General features: G+C 42.4%; 1 protein-coding gene across 4 annotated transcripts in view; it reads right to left on the bottom strand.

Annotated features, from left to right (window-relative positions):
* Positions 1 to 15,899, bottom strand: part of Slco1c1 (solute carrier organic anion transporter family member 1C1) — a 44,126-nt gene extending 28,227 nt beyond the window's left edge. For 3 of the 4 annotated variants that reach the window (XM_045139526.1, XM_004664413.2, XM_045139527.1), the window contains exons 1-5: positions 15,561 to 15,899; positions 14,656 to 14,758; positions 11,775 to 11,927; positions 9,988 to 10,129; positions 4,653 to 4,785 (exon numbers count right to left, since the gene is read on the bottom strand). In XM_045139526.1, coding sequence (XP_044995461.1) covers positions 4,653 to 4,785; positions 9,988 to 10,129; positions 11,775 to 11,927; positions 14,656 to 14,758; positions 15,561 to 15,850 — 821 coding nt within the window. In that variant the 5' untranslated portion in view covers positions 15,851 to 15,899. The remainder of the gene's footprint in view (positions 1 to 4,652; positions 4,786 to 9,987; positions 10,130 to 11,774; positions 11,928 to 14,655; positions 14,759 to 15,560) is intronic. The other variant, XM_004664412.2, reaches the window with a different exon arrangement.
* Positions 15,900 to 17,077: the final 1,178 nt, after the last annotated feature.

The raw sequence follows: 17,077 nt of genomic DNA, 5'->3' as shown, positions 1-17,077 counted from the left end.
AAAGATGTGCTGCATGAGACCCTGGAAGATGTGCTGCATGGGACCTCAGAAGATGTGCTGCACGGGACACTGGAAGATGTGCTGGAGCCACTTGGGCACGGAGAATCCTGCAGCCTCCTCTACAGGCCACGTATCTGGCTCCAGGTTGGTCAGGCTGCTCCCCACTTCTCCCTGATGGCCCCTGGGCTGAAGAGCAGATGGTGAGTGTTGGGCCCAAGCCCTCCCCGACAATTTCATTACAGCTCTCCCTTGGTCAAGTTCTCTGCTCCATCTGCACTCTCAGAGGGGAAAGACCACACCCCAATACAATTTAAGTAAAGGGGGGGGGTTGGAAAGAGGGTTCAGTGGTTAAAGGCAATTGGATGTAAACCTCACCTGACTTCTGGCCCAGGTTCAATTCCCCAGCATCTATATGAAACTGGAGCAAAGACCTTCACATGCCCTGTGTGGTGGTTTGATTCAGGTGTCCCCCATAAACTCAGGTGTTCTGAATGCTAGGTTGCCAGCTGGTGGAGATTTGGGAATTAACGCCTCCTGGAAGCAATGTACTGTTGTGGCAGGGCTTATGGGTGTTATACCCAGTGTCCCCTTGCCAGTGTTTGGCACACTCACCTGTCCCTGTTGCCCACCTTATGTTGGGCAGGGAGTGACGTTCACCTTCTGCCCATGCTGTCGTTTTCCCTGCCATCATAGAATTTCCCTATCGAGCCTGTAAGCCAAAAATAAACCTCTTTTTCCCACAAACTGCTCTAGGTTGGGTGATTTCTACCAGCAATGCGAACCTGGCTGAAACAGTCAAGTGGTGCAGGGAGTGGGGTTGCTGCTGGACACCTTTGGCCTTTTGGAGCTGATTTTCAAGAGGAAGGATTTGAAACCTTGGCCCAAGAGATGCCTTGCAGTGCTGTAAGTACAGCTTGATGGGCTATTCTGGTTGAAAGACCTGAATGCAGTAAGAACTATGGACTGTGAGGTTTGGCTTATGTGGGTGAGAAAGAACTTTGCCTGAGCTGGGCTAGTAATTTGTGTGAGAAGCTTGCTGTTATACCTGTGTCCTGAGAAGTTGTGCAGGGTTGCTTTGCGTAGAAATCGATTGGTGTGAGCAGAGGGATATGGCACATAAAAAAAAAAAAAAATGAAATCTCTGGGCCGAAACTGCTGCCTGTTCACCTGCAAATTGTTTGAGATATTACAACCATTGAGATTGGACCAGCTGACCTGCACTGTAGCAACAGGAAGAATGTAGACTGTTTTGAAAGTACCTGAGTGCTCAAGAAGTGTCCTGTTCTTCAAAGTCTGCTTTATTCCCCTCCTGAACTAACAAATTAGCACTGCACCTGGTATTGTGGACTATAAGAAATGCAAGAAAGAGGGTCATTGAGTTTGCAACACGGTCTTGTGTTTTAGAAATGGCCATGGGCAGTGTGAAGCAGGTTTGCTGGATGCTTGCATGGAGACCCCATGGGGCTATGAGGATGAACCATGGATTGCAGTGGAGACCCAGCAGAGATGTCAGGGCCACGAGATGGCTGCTAAGGAAAGCTGCCGGCCCTGATGAAGTTTTCCAGGACTGTGAGTAGTCTAGCTGGAGGGTTAGAATTGAATACCAGAGACTTGTTGCTGGTTAGAATTATCAGACTTGGAGATTTGTCACTGGCTAGAGTTGTTGGACTTGGAGTTACTAAGTTTGATGTTTTCCCTGGTTGTTTTAAATCTTGTATTAGCTGAATATTTCTTTGCTGTGCCCAATGCCATCTTTTGCAGTGGGAATGGTTATTCTGTTTCATTATAGGTTTTGGAGGGATTTTTTTGGTATTATGGCTCAGATAGAAGAGCTTGGACTATGAGGATGTATGTATATCACTGGAATTTATTTATTTATTATTTTTTATTTTTTTGGTTTTTTGAGGTAGGGTCTCACTCTTGTCCAGGCTAACCTGGAATTAACTCTGTCATCTCAGGATGGCCTTGAACTCATGGCAATCTTCCTACCTCTGCCTCCCGAGTGCTGGGATTAAAGGCGTGTGCCACCACGCCTGGCTTGATCACTGGAATTTATTTAAAAAAATTTTTTTTAATTTTTTATTTATTTATTTGAGAGCGACAGACACAGAGAGAAGGACAGATAGAGGGAGAGAGAGGGAATGGGCGCACCAGGGCCTCCAGCCTCTGCAAACGAACTCCAGACGCGTGCGCCCCCTTGTGCATCTGGCTAACGTGGGACCTGGGGAACCGAGCCTCGAACTGGGGTCCTTAGGCTTCACAGGCAAGCGCTTAACCACTAAGCCATCTCTCCAGCCCGATCACTGGAATTTATAAAAACTATGGGGACTATTTTTTTCGGTGGGGGGGGATTGAGGTAGGGTCGCACTCTAGCTCAGGCTGACCTGGAATTTACTCTGTAGTCTCAGGATGGCCTCAAACTCACCGCGATCCTCCTACCTCTGCCTGCTGAGTGCTGGGATTAAAGGCGTGTGCTACCATGCCTGGCTATGGGGACTTTTAAGTTGGACTGAATGGATTGTACTTTATATCATGAACGGATATCAGTTTATGGGGGCCAGGGGTGGAATGTGGTGGTTTGATTCAGGTGTCCCCTATAAACTTAGGTGTTCTGAATGCTAGGTTCCCAGCTGATGGAGATTTGGGAATTAAAGCCTCCTGAAGGCAGTCTATTATTGAGGGAGGGCTTATGGGTGTTATAGCCAGTGTCCACTTGTCAATGTTTGGTGTATTCTCCTGTCCCTGTTGTCCACCTTTTGTTGGCCAGGGGGTGATGTTCACCCTTTGCTCATGCCATCATTTTCCCTGCCATCATAGAACTTTCCTATCAAGCCTGTAAGCCAAAAATAAACCACTTTTTCCTACAAGCTGCTCTTGGTTGAGTGATTTCTACTAGCAATGTGAACCTGACTGCAACATTCATACATGCACACTTATAAATAAATAATAAATAAATAGATTTTTAAATTTCTTATTAATTATTATTAGTAGTTTTTTGAGGTAAGGTCTCATTCTAGCCTAGACTGACCTGGAATTCACTATGTAGCCTCAGGCTGGCCTTAAACTCATGGTGGTCCTCCTACCTCTGCCTCCTGAGTGCTGGAAATAAAGGCATGTGCTACCACACCCAGCTTTAGATATATTTTTTAAAAAGTTAACATACCTCTATTCTGATTCTCACCTTGTATAAGCAATATATAATTGAAGGCTTATAACCATGGTAATGCAATTGAAATTTTAATGTCAAAACATATTTATTTAGCACAAAAAGAAAAAAACGGATTGAGCTATTAAAATATTCAGTTGATAAGCAGATTTATCTGTTTTATGTATGGCTTCTCAATTAATCCATTACTGTGTTTTGCCTGGTTCTTCTCATTTACAATTAACATTATGAGCTAGGTATTATCTTAATACCTATTTTTAAGATGCAGAAACTGAAGTCTAGAAGTATTAAATAACAAGATCTTATATTTACTATCGGTAGTACCTGATCACGACCCATTCAACACCGATTTTGATACCCAAATAATATGCTAGTTTGCTTTTATGTAACTATTTTGCCTCCAGGGCTGAATCAAAGCATTTGACTCAAAGTCTATTTGTCAACTTGCTTTTCCATCTTGTTGACATCCATAGGCAGTCACATGACAAAGTCTTTGATAGGGTATTGTCACAAGCGAAGCCATAAAACTCTTCTGAAATGGTCTCCAGAGAGCTCAGAAGAAGCGTGCAGTGGACTGGAGAGATGGCTCAGCGGTAAGGAGCACTTCCTACGCAAGTGTTAGGACCTGCCTGGACTGGCCTGGGAGACCACTGGAGTTAGATCTGCAGAACCAGAATGCCCAGCTGGGCATCTCCAGAGCTCACAACAAGCGAACAGCAACAAAGGAAGACAGGAAGCTCCTGGATCAGTAAGGGAGTCTGGCTCAAGTCTGAATAGCTGGAAGAGCCATGGAGCGAGGAAAACGCTAGTGCTCTGCCCTGGCACACACGCGTGTGTGTGCCAAAGAAAAAAGTAACAAGATGCAGAGGCTGGGAAAGTGGTTCCATGAGTAAAGTGCGTGCTATGCACCCATAAGGACCTGGGTTTGATCCCTGAATCCCTTGTGAAGAGGCTGAGCATGGTGGCACACACATGTAATCCCAGCACTGGGGAGCTATCGCCATATCCCTGGGGCTCACTGGCTAGCCAGTCTCCTCTACTTAGAAAGCCCCAGGCCATTGTAAGACCCTTTCTCAAATAAAAAATAAAATAAAACAATGGTGGATGGTGTCTTAGAAATGATGTCCAAGGTTGTCCTTCGGCTTGCATGTGCAGACAGACAGACAGACACACACACTCACTCACTCACATACACAGACTAGAGTAAGGTGTTAAATTGCCATGACTTAATCACCAAGTTAAATAATGAATTGTCATTATAAGAACTAGGCATGGGGGGTCCAAGCCTGTAATCCTAGCCCTCAGGAGCTAAGGTAGGAAAATCACGAGTTCAAGGCCAACCTGGGCTACACAGTGAGTATCAGACCAACCATAGTAACATAGCAAGGCCTCATCTGATTTAAAACAAAACAAAATAAGAACCAGCAACAAGGGGAGGAGGCCACCGCGTGGTTTAGGTGGGAAAAGAGGAAATTGGAACACTTACTTCTCCATGAAGAACTGAGGCATTGCAATGAGCAATGTTCCAACTCCCATGACAAGGCACCCTGCTCCAATGATTTTTGGCCTGTGCAGTTTGGCTCCGAAGTAGCTAACGAATGTTATAACTAAAAGGTTCCCTTTGGGGAGAGAATAAGGCATCCACAGTTAGGTCAGAGAACTCAGAACACAGACAGGAGCGCGCAGCTAGATGCACGAAGGCAGGTCGCGGACTCACCAAAGTTTCCTTTCAGCTAAACGGTATGTCTGACGTTCATTTATTCCTCTTTACTTTGAGCTGAGATGGCTGTTGAAATTATCTCCACTTTCATTCTTTTATGGACAAAATAACCTTGTGTCCAAATATTTCAATGACCATCCCTTCTGTTTCGTTTTATGCCATTTAATCATTCATCATTTTAATGTATTCTATCACTTGAATTGCCAAAGACTTCCTTCAGTGGTCCTCTTAATCTATCCTCAGTGAGGGGCTCGGGGGGCAAATAGCTCAACGGTAAGTGCTTGACTTACCACCACAGGAAGGGTTCTGAATTTGAACCCAGTGCCCCATAAACATGGTGGTCTGTACTTGGGATCCCAGTGCTGGGGAGGTAGAAACAGATGAACCACTAGGGTTCACTGGTCCAACTGGTGAGTTCTGAGCCAGTGGGAGATCCTATCTCAAAAAGAAGTCAGTGGCATCCAAAGAACAGCACCCAAGCTTGTCCTCGGGACTCTACATGTGTACATGCACCCCCACACAGGAACATGCATACTACATGCATTCCATGCCACACATACAGGAACATGCATACTACATGCATTCCATGCTACACACATGAATGTGCATTTGATACACAACTGCATGACACACACACTAATGTTCACACCACACACTCACGAACGTGCATACAACATGCACTACATGCCACATGTATACACAAAACAATGATAAAGTGTGGAACTTGCTGGTAGTTCTTTATTTAATTTATTATGGAAGAAGAGAGAGAGAGAGAGAGAGAGGCAGGGAGAGAGAGAGAATGGGTATGCTAGGGTCTCTAGCCATAGCCAATGAACTCCAGATGCATGTACCACTATGTAGCATCTGGCTTACGGGGTACTGGGGAATTGAACCTAGGTCCTTAGGCTTCTCAGGAAAGTGTCCTATCCACTAAGCTATCTCTCCAGTCCCCGCGGGGGTGGGGTAGGAATTTTGTCTTAAGTGTTCTCTCATGAAATGTGATGAAAGTCTTCTGTGTTGAGCATGGTGATTTCTGATTGAACATGCTTTAAAGGAGATTTCTCTTGCATTGTTGTGTGGAATAATGTTTGAAAGGAGGAGGTGAGAAATGGAAATGTGTTAAAATGCAGGTTGCTGGCACATCCAAATAGCTTGATTCCACAGAGCTCATTTGTGACAAGAGCTCAAGTAAATCCATGGGGGTAGCAGTAGTAACCCTTGATAAACACTGTTTAGGGCCTTAGTTTTTATGGAGCCTTAGAGTTTTAGCTACTTTTTGTTTGGGATATTTAGTTTACAGGCGCCTCAGTGCTAGATAAAGAAACGAACACTTCTCCAGAAACTGACTACAGTGGCTGATGGGTGGCCTTGCTTTGAAGTTGTTCTTGATGTTTCTAATTTCCCAGCAAGAAGCGCGTGTTTCCTACCATCTGCAAGCAATCATCTAATTTACTACTGTTCCGTCACACTGCCAGCTTGAGTCAATTGGAAAATGAGCAGTAAATTTTATAGCCTCAAGGATCATAATAACGACAGTAAGAAAAATAGCTCAAACACTAGGTCTGAGCTTTATGGCTCCAGGAAGAATTAAACTCTTCATAATGTTCATATTTTTTTAAAAAAAATAAGCATGAGAAATCCCGTCTGACATTTAAGCAGTAAGAAGCACCTTGTATCACATCATGCTCACAAGTATATCTATATATTTGCTAACATGCCCAAGTAAATACGCGGAAATAAAATGCACGCTGACCTCCAGTCCATGGGCAATCTCTTGTACCCTTCCTCATCTGCTCTCCATTAAAATTTGATAAGGGGCTCAGGTTTGTAGGATATTTCTGTGTTGCCTTAAAGGATAAGGTCAAGTATATAGCACCCTTTCGCCATCTGGGGCTTCTCTAGAAATTTCTGCTTGCTTGACTTTGTAAGTTCTAAGTTCTCAGGTGATATACTTGAAAAATACATGGTGATTTATAATATTTCGAAAAAATTGAACTGGAATCAAGATTCTTTCACACCTCCCATCACTGGCCTCTGTAAAGACAACATGCTCAGAGACCTTAACAAATGGTTTACAAAACCTCAACAGATCACCCCAGTTTTTCTCTCTTTCTGTGGACATGCATCCAAGTCTTTAAGCACTAGGAAAAAAAAGAAAAGAAAAGAAAAGAAAAGGAAAGAAAAGAAAAGAAAAGAAAAGAAAAGAAAAGAAAAAGCCACTCAAGCCATCTTATGAGATCTATGAAACCAAAACTGGGAGAGAACAATGTAAGACAAGACATTGCTTATTAAGTAGAAGCTTTGTATAGACACATCACGTGTTGGTATCATCATTTCCTTCCTTTCTACCCCCATCCCGTTGTCGGCCCTCCTCCCTGGAAGGCTGGTATTCACCATGGGGTTGCAGGTTTGGAGCTGTGAGAGCAGCAGTTAATCACTGGGGGAAGGGGGTGATGTCTCTGGATATTCCCTCCCACCCTGAGACCATTCCACATCAAGCTTAACTGAGGATGCACAAATTATAAACAAACTTTATAGTATGTAAAAATTAATATGGCCTGTCCACACACAGTTTATTCTAAGAGTATCATGAAATAAGAAACAATAAAAGGGATTGTTATTTCAAATAAAATGATTAAGATCTGGGGACTAAGGACAGCACTGAGGAGGGGGTGTGGACAAAGGCATGAAAACTAAGTTAGGACTCAGACAGATTGCCTGTAAATAAGTCTATGGGGCATAGGTAAAACTAAGGAACATGTGGTGCGTGAGGTAAGGGTTTCCATGGAAGTAAAAAACAAAAACAAAACAAAACAAAAACTTTAAGTCGTTTTAAAGCATGTACCTAAGCAACCTCTAACCTTAGAATAGTCTGGGAAAATTAATAAGTATTTGAAGTTAGAGTCCTTTTCTTTGTTCTAGGAGAATTTAGTTTCCTCTATCAAATAAGTAAACTAATAGATGCTCGAGTGTCCTTTATCAAATACAGACCTATATTCTCAATCTCTCTCTTACTCTTTAACTTATTTTTATTTGTTTGAGAGAAAGAGAGAGAAGGGCAGATAGAGAGTGAGAGAGAATGGGGGCGCCAAGGCATCCAGCCACTTCAAAAGAACTCCAAGTGCATGTGCCACCTTGTGCACCTGGCTTACCTGAGTCCTGAGAAACTGCACCTGGGTCCTTTGGCTTTGCAGGGCAAGTGTTTAAACCACTAAGCCATCGCTAGCCCTCTCTTGCTCTTTCTCTCTCACCATATAACCCACAAGAACACAACCAACGTATTCCCTGACATGTCATTTTATCACCGTATCAGGTCCATTCTCTTAAGTTATCGTCACTCACTGTGCGCCATCTTCCTCTTTGCAATTGTTTCTTCCTGTGGTGCAAGTTTGTCACCTTGACTTTGACTCTCTAATGTCTTTCAGGGCCAGCCATAAGTCAGGTGTCAAGATGGTCCATCAGAGATGACTACTTAGGACACTGACATGATCAGACACCCGTTTCAGAACCTACACTGTGCATCGGCCAGCACATCAGCTCCACCTGGGAGCTTTATCAACATCCAGGATTCAGATCCACTGCCCACAGATTCAGAGCCTGCCGCTTAGCATGTTTTACAGGCAAGTAGGAACATTGATGTTCAGTGGCACTGATTCAGAAACGTTATTCTGATAGGAAACCAGAAGATAGATTTGGGAAACAAAACCCAGGTAGTAGACACTTACTGAGACCAACATTACAAACTCAACAGAACAGTCGTTGAGGAGCTGTGCTGGGGGAGGAGCTGACTCAGCCGTTGAAAGCACTTGCTGCAAGCCCGCTGACATTGATACTCCTTAGCCTTTATGTAAATCCACATGCAAAGTGGTGCATGTATCTATAATCCCAAGGCACCCATGATAATGGGAAAGGGAACCAGGAAAATCTAGAAGCTTCCAAGTGCAAGCAAAATGAGAGAGACTGTCTCAAAAGAAGCTAGGTGAGGGAAAACAACCCCCCAAAGGCTGTCATCTGACCTCCACACTCATGTTATGTCACATGCTACCCACCCTCTCCCAGTCCACACATACCATACACATGCATAGATCTTCAAATAAATAAACAGAAGCTTTTAAAGATTGCTGGAGTTGTAAAGAATATTCTTTCAGGGGGGCTGGAGAGATAGATGGCTTAGCAGTTAAGCGCTTGCCTGTGAAGCCTAAGGACCCTGGGTCAATATTAGATTGCCCAGTAGCCACGTTAGCCAGATGCACAAGGGGGCGCACGTGTCTGGAGTTCGTTTACAGTGGCTGGAAGCCCTGGTGTACCCATTCTCTCTCCTCTCTCTCTCTCTCTCTCTCTCTCTCTCTCTCTCTCTCTCTCTCTCTCCCTCTTTCTCTCTCTGTTTGTCTCTCTGAAATAAATAAATTAAATAAACAAATCTTAAAAAAAAATAAATTCTTTCACTCTTCTGCAAAGTTCATTAAGTAAAGTTGAAGTTGAAACAACCAAGCTAGTTCTCTGCAATTTCCTTGGACCCCGAATGGTATTAGGGACTATAGAGAGACATTTCCGTTTGCTTTGAAAATGAATCAAATGCTTCTCATTTTACCTATCCACAAAGCAGAATCATGGAGTGCACTCTAATCTGTGATAAACGGTAATCGAAATGATTTGACCTTTTCTTTTCGAGTGTATAATATGTGTGGAGGCCAGAGGCTGGTGCCAGGGATCTTCCTTAATCACCATCCACCTGGTTTATTGAGACAGGAGCCTCTCACCTAACCCTGAAGCTTGCCAATACCGTGAGTCTAGCTAGGGATCAGGGGTAACTTGTCTGTGTTTCCCAAGCACTAGGATTACAGAGTGCCCCCACCTCTACACACACACACACACACACACACACACACACACACACACGCTCAGTATTTATGTGTGAACTGGGATCTTAATGCAGGTCCTCACTCTACAAGCGCTTTATCCCCCAACAGCATAAAGATTTTTGCAAACAGGATTTTATGGTTTGGATCCCAGTAGACAACTAAGTGGAGAGGAGATGCTTTTAAGCATACTTACGAGGAGCCAGGGTTTAAAACTAAAGCCAGGCACCTGCAGTACGTACCAATCTCAAAACTGCCGTCAATGACTCCCACCAGGGAGGAAGAGATGTCAAACCTTCGCTCTATCTGAGTGATGGTGCTCTTCAGGTAACCTTCTGACAACGCCTTGGAGAAGTAAACGAAAGACAAGGCGCTCAGGAACACCTGGCAAGTACGGAAGATCACACACTTAGTCTGACTGCTGTGGAGCAGTTTAGAAATCTGCCAAGCAAAGAGACGAAACAAAAGGCCAGTGAACCTCAGCGTGTGACGTCAAGTTGTTACTGCCGAGGATAGCTTTCAGCTCTGTGAGACGGAGAATCTCAGCCAGACCCCAACATCGTATGTAGAAGGCTCCAAATTTTAAATTCTCTTTGAAATTGAAGTGCATGCTGATTTTCATGCGAAATGTATGAAACGTTTCGAAAGGGGGCTGGTTTTAAAAACATCGGGTTATGGTGTAGCCAGAAGGAGGAGCCATTGGTATTAGGTAAGAAAATGAAACAACTAAAAATCAGAACTCAAACACGTGATCTCATCACAAGTCTAACAGTGGGAACTGAACCACTTTTGTCTGTACCCGTGAGCTCTAAGTTCATGGTCGCTAAAATTATTCTCAGGTTCTTTCTCAGTGAATTATTATCCAGCTTGTGTATTTTATTTTTCTTTCCAAATCCCTACAATGATGTATTAGTTTTCTTTAAAAATTTGTTTTAACAAATTATTTACTTATTTGCAAGCAGAGAGAGACAAAGAAAGACAGATGAAGAGAAAATGGACTCGCTAGGGCCTCCAGCCACTGGAAACAAACTCCAGACGCACATGCCCCTTAAGCATTTGGCTTATGTGGGTCCTGGAGAGTCGAACCTGGGTCATTTGGCTTCGCAGGCAAATGCCTTAACCGCCAAGCCATCTCTCCAGCAGCCCCCCCCCCCCTTTTTTTGAGACAGAATCTCTTACATCCCAGGCTGGACTCAAACTGACTTTTTGCTGAATATGACCTTGAACTGATCCTCCTGGTGCATCCTCTCCACTGCTAGGATCCCAAGTGCCTTATGCATTTTAATAGACGTGGATATGTGACGCAGCATGGATGAATATCCAGGTTAATAGTTATTAAAAGAAGACATATCATTTTTTACTAAATGAACATAATTTTACATAAGGAGTTTTGTGTTATACATACCTGTCCTTTTCTTTAGAACAATGAAACCAAAGTGTTTTATTTTTCATAAATTGGGAAAAATATAGATGTTTCATACATTAACTGCTCATGCTTAACATAATGTATGGTACATGGTAGGAGTTTTTAAAATATTTTATTTATTATTTTGTAAGCAGTTAGGGAGGGAGGGAAGAAGAGGGAAGAAGGAGTGGGAGAAAGAGAGAGAAAGGGTCAGAGAGAGAGAGAAAAGGTGTAACATGGCCTCTCAGTACTACAAACTACAGATGAATGCACCACTTTGTGCTTCTGGCTTTACATGGGAACTGGGGAATCAAACCTAGGCAATCTGTTTATTTTATTTTTATTTTTCAAGCAAGTGTCTGTAACCATTGAGCAATATTTCCAGCCTATGCTTAATGCACACTACTTTCTAGTCTCTCTCCTTTTTCTTTTAGACGGGTCCTTAACACGAGCCCAGGAAGTTAACTTAACCTACATGATCAGGCAAGATCATCACCAGCACTTGGGAAGGTGTGTTCTTAGCAAATTGAATTTCCAAAGGGGAAGTGATTTCCGCCTCTGACTTCATTGCATCTGGAAGGGAGGTGGAAGGTGTCCACAACACCTAGTTTCTTGTGTCTCTACCTTTAGCTCACCGCAGCAAGGCTGGGATTCCTCTGAGGACGGGTATTCCATCTTAAAGGAAGGTCTTCCGGCAGGTCGCACTGAGTTTTTTCGGAACAACTGGATATTTTCTTTGGATGTATGTTCCATTATGAAAATGTCCCTTACTCTGGTCTGTCAAAGTTGATTTTAAAAGCATGAAAAGGGATTAATTAAATCTACACGATTTAAGGATATTTGTATCTCAAAGGAGACTACAGTACTATAGACAGAATTTAAAGTAAAGTTACTCCTGATACCGCAGTGAATTGCAAAAATTTTAAATTAAAATCAAGACAGGATATCTGATCAATTTAATCCTGTTATTGGAAATGTGTAGCCAGCATTCTTTTTCAATCCCTCCACATTCAGCCTCGTTATAGCAAAGAATAAATTTAAATGTTGCTTTCGGAATAAATAATGAGGCAGAATTTTGTTAACTTTGTAGTCTTGCCAGATTAAACTAGAAGCAAGCAGGGAAGGAGGAAGAGAAATCCAACCACTAGAATATTGATGCATTTAATGAACTCTTCAAAGCCTTAAAGCTACCTTCTTAGTAGAATAAACAGAAGAGGTTGACACCCTTCCCAGATCCTTAAAGCAACCAGCAATTCCTTCAGCACCCAAAGAAAGGCTTGAAATGTTGCCCCCCCCCAAAAAAATGAAGCATTCCAACTTGTGTATCACTCTAGTTTAACAAGTAGGGAAGGTGAGTGATATGTGTCTCAGATTAAGACTGGCTGAAAGCATGGATGTGGGCTTACCTTGGAGAAATAAAGATGGACTTCCTACCCATGATTGATTTCCCACCCACCCTTCACTCTTTTGTCCTGACTGAGCTTGTGGAGGTAGCATCACTTTCCGAACCTATTCCTCCCCTTTCAGATCAATATTTATATATCTTGTATCACTGCTACTGACTGAAAAGCTAATCACTGCCAAAACCGAAAATCATTTGGTTTACCCCAGTGATGACGTGACTACACGTAAGGAGATCTTCCATGTCCTCATGACTCTAAGTAAATAACACACAGAGTGAAGTATTATACATTGTGGTAGAAATGTACACTTGTTCTGAATATGTGTATGTGATCTAACTGTTACATTATGCTTCTTTTGGGTTTATTAGACCATCATTTGAATGCTTACATAATACCTCAAGGTGAAAATTATAATTGAGTAATGGTAACACGATTCACTTAGAAATATGAAATTAACAACAGAGACCTCAACTATTTAAAAACAGATTCTAGGCCTCACTAAAGCTGTGTCATAGAGGGTGGGGCCCAGACTTGCTTTACAAAAAAAAAAAGAGAAGTTATTATCCATGATTTATTTGATTCCATAAAAGTGCATATTTTTAAATTTTAAAAACAGGAAAAGAGAGTATAACAAAGAAAATTAAAACATAGTGTTTAAAATAGAAGACTATGCTTTGATAGCGCTAATCGAGTCAGCAGCTAAAGGAAACAAGGCAGGAACATTAAGTCCTGGAGGCTCAGTGCTTCTGACAAACTGCATCAAACAACCAGTGACGTCAGTGTCCATCAAACCCATGGCAACTCTCCTCACCAAACCACAGATGCAAACGGAGGGTAACATAAAGAAGTGACCATGTGACACAGACCTAAATTTATTACAGAGCTGATTTAAAAAGCCATGCTACAAAACAGTGAATAGGAAAAAAAAAATGCATCATATGTAAAAGAAATGCACGTGGTCACATTTGCATAGAAACAGGCCTTAGCAACTTTAACATAAATACTTATATATAGTCAGTGGTTCAGATGACTATTTCTCAAATATCAGGTCTGTGTAGATTCTTTAATTTTTCTACAATAAAAATGCATTTCTCATACAAAAAGGTATTTTAAAATGAAATATATAAAATAGCCTGAGACACCACATTTCCCCCATCCCTGCAGAGACTGACTGGGGCCTCTTGTTCTCACAAGGGTAACCAATACCCCACTGAAGACTCAGAGCTGAATTGGCAAGGGGGAGAGGGAGGGTCTATGTGTGCAACCTTTTTATATATAAAAATCAACAAATAAAAAAATCACCATATAATGTATAAAGCAGGAAGTTTTAGAATAAGAAAGGAATGATAATAAATCTACAGTTTAAAATGTAATCCTTTTCCAAAACTTATGCTATATAATTCATATAATTCACATTGGCATATTGTCTTAGGATATTTGGGACATATTCCCTATTGGTCATGATTACACCAGTAACCAGAAAATGCCAGTAAGAAATGTTTGATAACAAATTTCATTTGAACTGAATGTGTCTTTCAAAGATCTAAAGGGTTAACACTAGAATGTTCATGTTAATTTTTTTAAATGCTAGAAATAATATTTAACTATTTGAGACATTATAGCATACCGAGTCCTCTTGTATCTGGAGGTTTTGACACAAATCTCATTGTGACTAGAAATAATAAGAGAATTACATGTTGATATTCTGTGAGGACAAAGTAACAGCAGGTTTTGCTGTTACAATGTTGACACTACCTATTTTTGCTGCAAACAAACCTCACCTTGATGGCTAATACACACATCAGCACAACTATACACTGACACAATAAAACTGTTTATGAGGTCAGATAATCTATGTCTAATAACAGTTTTTATAAACCAAGCCCCTGGCCTCCCTCTAAAATTCTACTCTCTTCCCATTCCAAATGATGACTCAAGGGATCTCCTCGGCTTTCAAATTGTTTGTGTCTCTGATGTTTACTCCAAAGAGGCCACAGCTTGAGAGTGACGAGCTTCCAGTGCTTTGCAAAGAGAGGGAGGTGCACAGGGACACAAAGGGTTTGTATTAGTACAGCCACATCAGACCAGCAGGATGGACACACCTTCTTTACGGTGCTTGGGCCACTTGAGCAAACATCTCCAAAAAGGACAGATGGCAAAGTTTTCATCCAGCGCCCACAATGTGTGTCTAACTTATTCCGGAGGCTAAGGAAAAACGAGCCAAGTGCATTTTCATCATTTTAGTTTGAAACAAAAAGGGACGACTTCTCTGTCCCACATGGGCTTGAGAATCCATCCCCCACTCTTTATGACTGGAATACAGGTGTCCGAGGAGGGTGGAAGGTGGATCACCCTGACAGGCTAAAAGCCTGGACCAATGACGAGAGGCAAAGACCTCCAAGGGCTACAAGAGAAGGCCAGGAAGTCATTCCCATCCCTCTCTCTCATAGCTACCTGCAGGAGTCAAACCTGTGTACCAGCCAGGCTTCCAGACTCTTGTTCCCCTCTTTCAAAAGGTTTAAAAAAAAGCAAATCAAAAACAGAAACAAAAGCCCTTCATGGTCCTCGATGAGGAGCTTGTGTTTAGAAAGTTAATCCACTGCCTCTGCCAGCAAATGGTTACTAGTGTCTGATTCAGGCTTAATAAGTAGTTTTATGCCAGGTGATATACACCATCCTTAAACAACCCACCAAGTTCAAGTTCATCAGTCCCATTTATCAACAGATTTAGACAAGTTAAGCAATTTGTCAAAGACCTACCCAATTAATAAGCATCAAAATCAAAATCTGAACCCAGATTTGGGTTTATCTGTGCTCTTTAAGCAATCTCCACTACTGTTTCACCTACCAAAGAAACTCATGCAACAAATAAGGGAAGCTATCAACCCTTATTGAAAGTGCAAAGATAAACCGGAAGTTGCTGAGCAATCAATGGTCAGTTACCAGCTTTGCTGGGAGAACTAAGTGTCACGCTTCTCATATTCAAAAGAAGTGAAGTGAATCTTACCTGGAGGTGCAGACCAAAGGCAGCCAGTTCCTGTCCTGTTCAACAAAATGAGGCTGGACCACAGCGCTCAGACTGAAAAGAGGAAATTGTGGCAAATTCCACAGTTCCGAGTAGCTCTGGCAGACCAAGAAAGTCTGAGTAGAGGCAGACAGGAAAGATGAAGGGAAAGGAAAGACAAGTAGATGGTCTTTCCCCTGGGCAATCTCTCTCTTTCCGTCTTCCCAGCTGGCCTCTTTTTCTCTGGCATTCCCAGAGATTTGGCCACGCTTGGCAAGGCCACTGACATGCATCTCAGCTCCCGGGGCACAGAAAGAGCTGCAGCATTTGAGCCATTTCTTTGCAATTTGCTGCAAGTTTAAGGACACACGTGATAAAGCTTTCTTTATGGGAGAGAGTGGGAAAAAAAAAAAAAGAATAGAATAGACCACTTGTGATTTTTACTTGCTGATTCCCAGAAAACAGGGCTCCACAGGGGACAGAGGGTGAGAAAAGAGAAGCCAGAGGAGGGACAGAAGTTTGTAACAGATCCCTCCATTTCCTTCCATGCTGTTTTAAAGCCAGCCATCCTTTGGGGAAAATCACCGAGACATCCTTGTGTTTGGCTTGTTTGTCTGTTTGTGTTTATTTAAAAAACAAAACAGGGTCTTGAAGGAAATCACCTTGGGTTCACTCACAGGATGTGCTTTCATTTTCCAGTGGGATTCTAGAATCCCCTACGACCAAGCTCTGCAGGCTCCCTCTGGAAGAAGTCCGTTCTCAAAGAAACACCATCAATTACTCCCACCAACAATCTCCATGAGCCTTGAAAATAGAAAAAAAAAAAAAAAAAAAAAAAGCTAACTGAATTTTTAACATTTAATTATTTATTCTACCTAATCCTAAGGAGACAGAACCCCGTACGCTGAGAAGTTCTAAAATCCTCATAAGTCACTTTTTCTAAGAAATGATTTTAGAAGATTGCACATGGTTTCCACCAATAAGTGAGTTTTCCATCAGGATTATCCAGGGCTCAACTCATCTTGAAGGGTGGTGGGTCACTTCATCTTAATTTCTTCCTTCTATGGCAGCAAAAAGATGTTCTTTAGAGGACAGAGGGGTTCGGAGATAGCTCTGTGGATACCGTGTCGTCTCACCAGAGTGAGGGGCCGAGTTCTAGCCCCAGAGCCCATGGAATGATGTCGGGCATGGTGCTGGGTGTTTCTATTCGCAGCACAGGATTGGGGTGTGTGTGTGAGAGTGGGGTCGTGGAGGATAGGTGAATTTCTGGGGCTTGTTGGCCAGCCACTTTGGTGAGATCAAAACCAATGGAATGGCCTGTCTCAAAGCAAGAAAACAAACAAACAAGAAAACAAAGAAGAGTAAGGTAGACAGTGTTCCTGAGGAATCACACTTGAGGTTGTCCTCTGGTCTCCACGTTAAATAAATACTCTTTTTTTAAAATTTAATTTATTTATTTGAGAGCGACAGAGAGAAGTTGGCAGAGAGAGAGATTGGGCGCACCAGGGCCTCCAGCCACT

Source organism: Jaculus jaculus, chromosome 22 (assembly GCF_020740685.1).
Source record: "Jaculus jaculus isolate mJacJac1 chromosome 22, mJacJac1.mat.Y.cur, whole genome shotgun sequence".
In the NCBI taxonomy this organism is placed as follows: domain Eukaryota; kingdom Metazoa; phylum Chordata; class Mammalia; order Rodentia; family Dipodidae; genus Jaculus; species Jaculus jaculus.
The sequence above is the reverse complement of the archived record's forward strand: the minus strand, read 5'-3'. Positions and strand labels throughout refer to the sequence as shown.